This window comes from Gekko japonicus, unplaced genomic scaffold (genome assembly GCF_001447785.1).
Source record: "Gekko japonicus isolate JY-2015 unplaced genomic scaffold, Gekko_japonicus_V1.1 scaffold2, whole genome shotgun sequence".
Classification (NCBI taxonomy): domain Eukaryota; kingdom Metazoa; phylum Chordata; class Lepidosauria; order Squamata; family Gekkonidae; genus Gekko; species Gekko japonicus.
In genome coordinates this window covers 1,901,052-1,910,875 of record NW_015175358.1, presented here as the reverse complement: position 1 = coordinate 1,910,875, position 9,824 = coordinate 1,901,052, and the positions used below count along the sequence as shown (strand labels likewise).

At 42.6% G+C, this 9,824-nt stretch overlaps 1 protein-coding gene across 1 annotated transcript; it reads right to left on the bottom strand.

Moving 5' to 3' along the window:
* Positions 1-4,604: 4,604 nt before the first annotated feature.
* On the bottom strand, positions 4,605-9,367 carry TRH (thyrotropin-releasing hormone). The gene is made up of 3 exons (XM_015425235.1): positions 9,222-9,367; positions 7,683-7,831; positions 4,605-5,200 (listed from the first exon to the last, which is right to left on the bottom strand). The coding sequence occupies exons 1-3, from the start codon at positions 9,365-9,367 to the stop codon at positions 4,605-4,607; spliced, it is 891 nt and encodes a 296-aa protein (XP_015280721.1).
* Between the last annotated feature and the right edge of the window lie 457 nt (positions 9,368-9,824).

Sequence of the window (9,824 nt, the reverse complement as noted above, 5' to 3'; positions counted from 1 at the left end):
GGACGGTCCCCAGGTGTGCACAAAAATCTAAAAAGTTTTTTAAAAATCGGGGGGATACTTAAATCCCCCCAAAAGTGACAGAGCGTCCCCTGCGCATGCACAGGGAACGCTCTGTAGCTGGCCTCGCTGCCGCCGCCGCGGAGTCGGGCGGGGGGGAGGATCGGCCTCGCCGCCGCCTCAAAGCAGGGCGGGGGGGAGGCCCGGCCTCGCCGCCACCGCCGCCTGAGCCGGGGGGGGAGAACTGGTCTCGCCGCCACCGCAGCCTCGGGGAGATCGAGCGGGGGGGATGGAGGAGACGGAGCTCTTCTCTCCCCCTCCGCGAGCATCGCGGGTCCCCTTACGGGAGGGAGGACTGGCCTCGCCGCCGCCGCCTCGGGGAGATCGAGCGGGGGGGGGGATGGAAGAGACGGAGCTCTCCCCTCCCGCGAGTATCGTGGGTCTCCTTACTTGTCATATCTAACAGCCATTGATGGACCTTGTTAAAGAGCCCCAAACTGTTTTATAAAATTCTTTTTTTCCTTTCCCTTGGGACAAACAGTGGTAGGCTGCTACCACCCAAAGATTCTTTTTGAGAAGGATCAGTGCTAATAAGAAAAGCCCTCAGGGCAACTTCTGGTAAGCCAGTCTTGATTCCTTGATCTGACTGCAGGTGTATTGTGGGAATGCAGAGGTCACCTTTTTACACCTTGCCCTTCTCCCTGGTGGAACTTCTTTATCCTTTCCCATGGTAAATTTGTGAGCAGTAGGCATTTCCGACAGGTCTATTCCCCAGCCTCCCAAAGACCATGATTTTAAAAGTTTTATTGGTTAAACATTTTCCCGGGAAGCACAGATATTTGGAGACAATCCACAGGCCGTTAGAATAATGCACAATACTAGTAAAAGAACAAAATGCAGTTGCTAGCTGGATTTACTTGAAATAGCTAAACATATCTTCCTTCCTTTGAAAGAGGGGCCAGAGTTCTACCTCCTTGGTGTAACACTTACTGAGGCTTGTTCAAGGAGAAGGTGGAGTTCTCTTGGAACTAGCCGATGAAACAGAAGGGCTGACAGCCTGACAACAAGTGGCACCCCAGGCTGTCCCATTTATGGGCTTTCCCTCTAGCTTGAGAGTGCCCTTTCTAGGCCAATCGTAACTCGGGGTCCCATTTATTGGACACATTGTTCTCCTTGCTGCACTGACCGGATTGCAGCTCTACATTAATCTTGTCTCACAAGTATGTATGTCCACAGGATTCCTTAGTCAGCTTACTCAGCTAAATGTTTTCTAGGTCAGCCAGTAGCAATATTGTTGTAATGAGAAGCAATCCAGTTTAACTGGAGCTGATTAGTTTTACTCTGGAGAACACCCAGTTTATATCCTCTCTATGTTGCATGTTCAGTTATAACAACAGTCAGCTGGGCCTGGGTTACTCTAAAATGTCTTCACAGTTTAGAAGATGAGGAGCATTCCGTGTCACATGAACATAAGCAGCAGACAAGCCATGCTCTTAACTGCATAGGATTAACTTTCCTAGTATAAAGAACAGAACAATCAAGGCCTTGCTGAATTTCAGATGCCTGGATATTCTACATATCTGAAAGAGTTCATGTGTTCGCCACTGTACAGGTCACAAAAAGAATGTTGCAAAGGCTGGAAAATGTGGCTTCACATAACACAATGCTCCCCCGCCCCCACAACTCTTTCATCTGCTTAACACTACAAATCCCTCATGTAAAAGGCTTTAAAGGAAGTTTCGTTATACTTGTTCAGATTTCTGTGGTTTCTGTCTTGTGATTTAAAAGCAGGTTTACCTGCCTTAACAAGAGAGAGCTATCTGTTCAGCAGCAGTGATGTGTATCCCTCTGTTATTTTTTTCAAGATGGAAAAACATCTAGGTTCACACAGTTTGTAATGCTGCAGGGTTCAATAAACTACATGAGAAGAAATCCTCTCTTCTAGACAAACCTGAGAAAGGAACATGGCTGCTGTCCTCTACTGCATTTTGTAACCTTATTACCATGTTTCACAGAAGGTGTCAGTTGTTCACATTTTTTGCACATTCTTTGGGCAGAAGAAGAAGAGGAGGAGGAGGAGGAGGAGATTGAATTTATACCCTGCCCTTCACTTAGAGTCTCAGAGCAGCTTACAATCGCCTTCCCTTCCAAGATGGGGATTGTTTCCCAGACTTCAACATCCTTCTCCTTTGGTCCAGTGGCCAAAGTTCACTATGACACTGTTTAAAAGAGGATGCTGATTGATTATTCATGTTGCATTCTGTGGTTTTTAATTTATCATATGTAAACGGCTTTCAGAAGTACCTCTGCTAATTTCTACATAAAGCGGTCTTCCACTCTCACAGCAAGCCTGTTCTATAGACAGTCACTACAATGCAAAGTTTTGACTAGAAAAATGTTACTTTCCCCCCCTCTATTGGTTAAATTGAAATCTTCCCATTTTAAATGCAGATGTATTTGCTTTTGCACAACCAAAAAGGACAACTGAGTTTGGGCCATTGGTAATGATGAATATTTATTGATTTGTTTATGGCAGATAAACACCTTTCATTGACACAAAGTGAAGACATTTATTTTGGGACAATGGGTATTTTAAACGAAAAGCCATATAATGAAACAAAGACACCTGCTTGCTGCAATTGTAAATCAGTACTCTTGTCATTATTTTGAAATAAAGTGAATTAAAGTAAAAACAAATCAGCTGTTTGAAACTTTGATCATCAAAAAGGTTCTTGCACCTTGCATCATTATGAATCAGGGTTAGAGCAAAGGATAACAGCAAATGTCTGATCTGTTGAATATGCATGTCATTTCTCTGTGCACATTAATCTTGTTCATTAGCAGAATGGCAGCTTGATCCATCTCACCCAGCACAGAAAAGACAGCAATTCTACACAATCCCCTGTCATAAAGACAGCTTGTAAGCAGCCTCACCACATGGAAAGTAGCTGGGAGAGATATGACTACATGGGACTGATACAGATTTGGATGGAACACATCTACGATGACTGGAGAACACCAGCTATAAGATTCCCCTTCTGCGCTGACATTATTCATACTTGTGGAGCAGACCACTCTTTGGAATATAATTCAATCCATTTTACTCTTATTACTCATACAACCCAGGATGCCGGGTATAGCAAAAGCCCTTGCCCTATCACAATGGAAACAGCAGCAACAGAGACTGGAGCACCGGGGTCTCTGCCTGGTTGCAGCTGTGATCTGAGCCCATTTAAGAATTACCTTTTTCATAGGAACCCACTTTGTCTGCTTCATGCATAAGCATTGAATTAAGAGCATGAGAAGCCACCATTTACAACAAAAAAAGTTTTAAAATCCATTTGTATTTCATTGATCTATATTAACTTTCTTCCCCAATCCTTTCAGGGAATTCCCTCATGATCTCCATTTAACTAATCATGGCGGACGGCGGGTGATTTACTATGGCATCATTTTGTTGTTTGTTATCTAGAATAGTAACTAGACTGCCTGTTACAATCATCCTGGGGAATCGTCATTGTATTGGTGGGTTTGCAGCCCCTCTGAGGGCACGAAAATGTAGGACTCACTCAAAGAGTTGTTCTAAACAATACAAGTGAGCAGAGGAGGAATTAGAAGCTGATCAAGGAGAGGATGGGTGTCATGGACCAAGGTGCTGCTGATGGCTGACCCATGGTGGGCAGCATGTTTGAGCAGGTAATAATTGAATCTGGAAATGGCATCTCCATATGGCATGTTTGAAGGGTGCTGTGTAGATGTTCTTGCAGTGCTCTTCCAAGCCCTGCAGTCCCATGCCTCTGAGGCTTCATCCTATGCTGGACTCTTACCTATCTCATCTGTCCACAATACAGCATAGGTCATGCAGTCTGTGTGGTAAGAGTCATGCTTTCAACCCTTCCAAAAATGATACCTCATTTTTCAACTGCTCCCCACTCTGGTCCACATATTCCCCAACTGTGAAGAGCTCCCACCTGGACACACTGGTAAGACACCCTAGTTGGAAGCACTACACACCTCCCAGGTTATACATGTAGAACCCAGTTCAGAAAGGAACCTGCTGATGATTGTGGTTTTATGTTTCTTTACTGAAAGCCCTGTGGAGGGAGATAGCTACAAAACAGTCAAAGATGTGTGTCTTTGTAATGAGGGAATACGTAGACATGAGTATGAAACATGACACAGGCAAACTTTCGGGAACCGGTCTGCCAGTTGAGACCATTCAGGCTCACACTGACTATTCTCACATCAGGGTAACACCTGTCTTCCAATAGTTCCCTACTATTTGCATCTCCTCCGCCCCCCCCCCCCGCTGCTGTGGGGAAAAGAAATATTGGAATCATCCTTTATTCATGCATTTTATTTTAAGATGTGAGAAAGCCTGGTCGTGGACCTTTCAGTGGGACAACTCAGTCCTGTGCTCAAAATCAAATCCACAATTCTGTGCATTGCTAAGTCTGGGCCATAACCCAAGAGGATCAAAAGAATTACCTGCGTGGTATGGCAGCAAGCAGAGAGTCAAAAAGGGCTGTGAATGGAACTTGAATAGTTGGGAAGGGGGGATCATTCAGAGAAATTTAAACAATGCATAATCACACACTGCCCCTTTCTCATTCCTCCGCCTCCACTTCCCCGTCCCATGAAGACCTTCTTCCAGGGTGTTGTCGCTTCTCTTCTACCTGGCTTTTGTTGACGTTATCTAGCAGCTCCAACAACAAGCTGCCTTTGCTGCAGTTGATGGAATCCTGGGGATCACAGGGGACAGGGTAGTCTGGACTCTCTGAACCCAGATACCTCTTCCCTGGATGTTGCCGTTTCTCCAAGTCCTGCTCACTGCCATCGAGCTCATCCTCCCAGCTTCTCTTGCCGGGATGCTGTCGCTTGCTGTAAGCCAGGTATCTCTTGCCCGGATGTTGCCTTTTGGATAATTCATTCAGATAGGCCAGCTGGTTGCTAGGGATCTCAGGGTACCGATCCCACAGGGCCCTTCTGCCAGGATGTTGCCTCTTCTGCAGTTCTAAGTAGCTTTCAAATACGTCGTCTTCCTCTCTTTTCCCAGGGTGTTGCCGCTTCAGAGTTTCTCCATAGGAACCATCACTCACGTCTTCCCTTTTCCCAGGGTGCTGCCTCTTGTCTAAGTCATTTAGAGATCTCTTTCCAGGGTGCTGTCTTTTGGAAATCCAGTTCAGCTGAGAAGCACTTAGGTCTGTCAAGAAAATTCCCAGCATTAACTAATCTGAGAAATAATTATTTCTTCTCATAACCAGTCATTATTCAGTTAAGTTCAAGCAGGATATCAAACGTTAGGTAATTAACATCCCTTTAAATCCTGAAGTGATTCTGTTGGGTTTGTTTAAAGGATATGTATCCTCCTTAGATACAGAACTCGTCTTGTTTGGTCACTACAGTAGAAATGGCCATATATGTCAACTGGAAAAAGAAGCCCCCATCTAACTACGACTGGATTAATCGTATATGGCAAATTGCATTGATGACAAAATTTATGTACCATCAGATAAGGAATAATTGGCAGACTTCAGACAAATTTATCGACTAGTGGACATTACCATGTTTTGGAATGCTAAAGTTTCCGAAAAATCTTGCCTTTTGTATTCTGTGAATCACTATAATGGTAATTTTTTCCTATATCTTCTATTAGAATAATTTACCGTATTGTCTTCAGCATGCTTCTTCAAGGTTAATGTATTTATGAATCTATGTAAATAGCTTGAATTACTATCTGGTAGATATTTATAGTTAGCTTACCCCACTGAATCTTTTGAATATAATTAATAGTCACATATAGTTATATTAATACTTAATCTTATGTAACATATGTAGATTGATTTGTTTATATTCTGCTTGCCTCGCTGATAATTGAGATATGTAATCTTGCTCAGTAATAAATAATAGTAACAGAAGTTCAAGCAGGATTAGTCATAGCAGTGCCGTATGGGCTTGTACAGGAGGTAATGTTAAACAAAAAGACTGTATAGTACTGTAAAGCCGACTTGAATTTTCAGGGCTCCATATAGGGCCCTCTGGGGTTTAATCTAGACAGCATGCCTATCAAGTTCCCTTGAGCTACTGCTCACCACACCTTCCCACCAACCCACCAACCCAATTGATCTATAGCACTTCAGGTTGGTCCCTTCCTTTACCAATTTAGGGCACAGACCAAGTATCCCTTTGCCCCTGAAGCAGTTTAGTATCGCAGGCTGATGCTGCCTAGCCTCCCTAGTTTGGTTGCTTTCCACCTTGCCATGGTCCTGCTCTCTTTCCACTCCTGGTGGGTTTTTTTCTTCTGGCTGCTTGAAGACTCTTCCAGCCCTGCCTACAGTTTCCTCCTTTCCCCCCTGTATGCACCCTTCGTTTGTTTGTTTGTTTCATGAGCATTACCTGATCTCAGCATATTAATACTTTTGTCCCTTTAATCTGATGATTCACTTAACTTGACGTTTTGATTCCTGACCCTCTGGATCTGCTCTTGCTCATTCTCCAAAGACCACTCAAACCCTGGTTCATGAGAATAGATGGGTAGACAGATATGTGTAGATGCAAGACTGGATTCTGCCTCTAAACTGATAGTAAATATGAGAATCCCACGAAAAGTCCATAATGGTCATTGAAAGAATTCTACCTGAAAAAATGGGTGGCAAAAAAGAACAACTAATAGTATGGCAAATAGTATTTGAGCAGGCAGGAGGAGAATTTGTTTGAAGGTGTCAGGTTCAGATTAACCTGTAGGTGTTCAATGAATGCAGAAAAATAAGGGACCTTATTTGGCATGCAGCAGTGCAGAGGATTTGCATGCTTAGACTGCACATTAGCATACAGATGATAAGCAAGCCAGCCAGTGTGGGACTGTGGTTAAGAACAGTGGACTCTAATTTGAAGAACCGATTTCATTCCCCACTCCACATGAAGCCTGCTGGGAGATCGTGGGCCAGTCATGCTTCTTGCAGAAGTCTCTCAGCCCCATCTACCTCACAAGGTGACTGTTGTGGGGAGAGGAAGGGAATATGATTGTAAGCTGCTTTGAGACTCCTTAAAGGTTGAGAAAAGTGGGGCATAAAAACCTACTCTTCTTCTACATACAGTGCAGATTTCACAGACTGGTTGCTTGTGGATCTATCACTACTCTTAAACTGACTTATTCAGAAGTCCTGGTGTAGGTAGAGCCTTCATAACACACGGGTGGGTTGTGGCTCAATGGTGCAGAATATTCTTTTTAATGCAAATATTCTGAGTTATCTTTAGAGGTTAGTAGGTGTCACACCTCTTTCTGTTTGAGACCCTAAACAGTTGCTGTCAGTTGGAGTAGATAATACTGACCTAGGTGGAAACGTCTGTTCCTAAGGCTTTAACACAAATTAACCACTATCATTTTGATTACTGTATGTACCCACTGCAAGTAGCAATGAACTAGATGGCCCCATTTCTCTTGCTCGGAATTCACAGAAAAAAAGACGTCCAATTATTCATAAAGAATGAATTGTCCCATGTTGGCACTGGCAGCCAGGAATGAAGAGAAAAAAGTGTCCTAACATCTGTAGACAATTCCCCTAAAATCTTGAGAGCATTTATGTACACATTCAAAAAGTCACATGAATCAAGATCAAATAAATATAAGGAAATATGGACTTCAGCCGTAAGGAGACAACAGAAGCCCTCAGGTTCTCATTGACCTTTGTTGGTATCCTCTTCGTCATCGTCAGCCTTCGTGAGAATAGATCTCAAGATGATGTTTTCTGCCCTTTGGAAGATATCATCCAAGTGACTGTTTTCTTCATTCTCACCGTCCTCTGGAAATGGCTGCCCCAAGTTGACACAAACACTGGTGAAAGCCAGAAAGAATAGCAGAAGGAACGGTTGAGCCGATGGCATTATGGGACTGAAGGCCCTGTGAAGAAAAACCGGGTGGCAGGGAATGGAACAAACATGATGATAAATGCAATCTTCATAATCATTCAGAAAGATGTGTGATATGGCCAGGAACCAGAATACTTCTGCCACTAATCCCGTTCTGCTTTAGTTGCCCATGGAAATGATTGCTTGTCCCTTTTAATTTTCTGGACGCCTTTTTAGTTTGCATGAGTCTTTTCAGATGAATGTCGATGTTTTCCTTTGAGCAAAGCACTGGCGGGCTGTATATGCAGATAAATGCTAATGTCCCTTTAAGATCCTCACTCAGTTATGAGAATATATTTTTAAACATAGGAGTGACTTGAAGGCATTTAGTGCCTAAAATGTGAATCTATATAACTTTTTCCTGAAAACTGGAGGTTGGGTTTTGTTTCATGCTATACATATTGTGGTTAAAATACAGGATAGTATCCGAAGACAATCATGGTGGGTTAAAAAAAATATCTAGTTCTTCAAAGGTCATTTTGTACCGGCATAGCTGTGTTGTAACTTTCAATTAAAGCCAACAAATCTTTACTTTTTAAAACTTTCTATTTAATCAGTATTTTATAATATAAGGTATGAAAATCATAACAGTATGAAAAATCAGACCCCCCCATGCTTATGAAAGCAAAAGAGGTGTTCATCTTTGTAAACTCAGTACAAATAATGGTTTTATATTTGTTCACTTTCTCCCAGTTCAGAGGCTTCATTTGTGGGTTTTTTACCAAGTGGTTTCTAACAGTCTCAAAATCATGTAAGAGCATTTAAGGAAGCACTGTTTGATATCTTTTATGAAAACTTTTATTAAGCAACCGGTCTCTTATATTTTGGCTAATGACCAAAAAAAGTGCAAACATTTAGGTTTTCTGAAGGCAGTGAAATTATACAACATTTTTTCAATGTAATACCAACATTTTCTTTCTGATCAAGTATCTAGCAAACCGGCAACCAAATTTCAAGACATCTATTTTAATCAGTTCTGAGAGGTTCCAGTGACTAAGAATTAAAGCCCTCTCTTTTTTTTATGTAGTGAAACCCATTGTTTAAGAAAAGAAATACACACATTCTGATTGAAATACAAAGCAAGAAGTCATTCAGAACAGGCATTTCCTCTCAGCAAACAGCATAATTCTGTAAGCATCAAGAACATCAAGGAATAACAGCTGGACATTAGCATACAGATGTTGCTCAGTCGCGCGCTTCCTAAGAAGAGGGAACTCCAACCCAGGCAGCCTGACAATTAAACAGAAATGGGAATTACCTTCTGTATGGGAGCGTCAGTCCGTGGCTGAGGTTTCTAAAGAGTTCTTCCCGCTCACTTTTTGTTTCTGCAGCTGTTTACACGTCTGCGCTTCGAAGTTGCTCTCCTCCGTAGAATCACAGGAGATATCCAATAGAACTGCTGCTGAGTTCCCTGTTGAGAATCAGTTCTTCCCTTCTTATAGAGTGCTGCCTCTGGACCCATTATGCAAATGTCATGAGGTAATGTAGGTGATGTGTGGCGTCTCCTCCCTCCCCCTTCATTGATGTCAGTGATCTGAATTTTGCGCACATATTAAAATTCTGACAGTTGTTGTCTGACATCACAATGCTGGGGGTTGCTACTTTTTTGTTTCAGGAGCTAGGATAGAATCAGAAAGGGTTTAGTTCCTGTCTTAGCAGCGGGAAGGATTATAAACTGCTTCTTAAGCAACAATTGCACAATAAGGCAGCAGGGGAGCAAATCCGGAAAGAACGAAGCACCTTCTGTATTTACACCTTCGCTATTAGTGTTTTATGTGTTGTAGCTCATTGTTACACGCTTGTTTGGCTGACTTTGGAAAGTAAAATCATTCACTCAGGACACAATTTTGAGATGCCCCATACCAATGTCTAACATCTGAAAAGGAAAAACCTATACAATTGCAGCAAAGCACCAGATG

What these genes read in the sequence shown, in the direction of transcription:
- TRH (XM_015425235.1), bottom strand. Translation starts at nt 9,367, where the DNA reads ATGGGTCCAGAGGCAGCACTCTATAAGAAGGGAAGAACTGATTCTCAA. An exon ending in AACAGCTGCAGAAACAAAAA is followed by an intron (nt 7,832 to 9,221) that starts GTGAGCGGGAAG and finishes GGCTTTCACCAG; the next exon opens with TGTTTGTGTCAACTTGGGGC. An exon ending in CGAAGAGGATACCAACAAAG is followed by an intron (nt 5,201 to 7,682) that starts GTCAATGAGAAC and finishes TTTTCTTGACAG; the next exon opens with ACCTAAGTGCTTCTCAGCTG.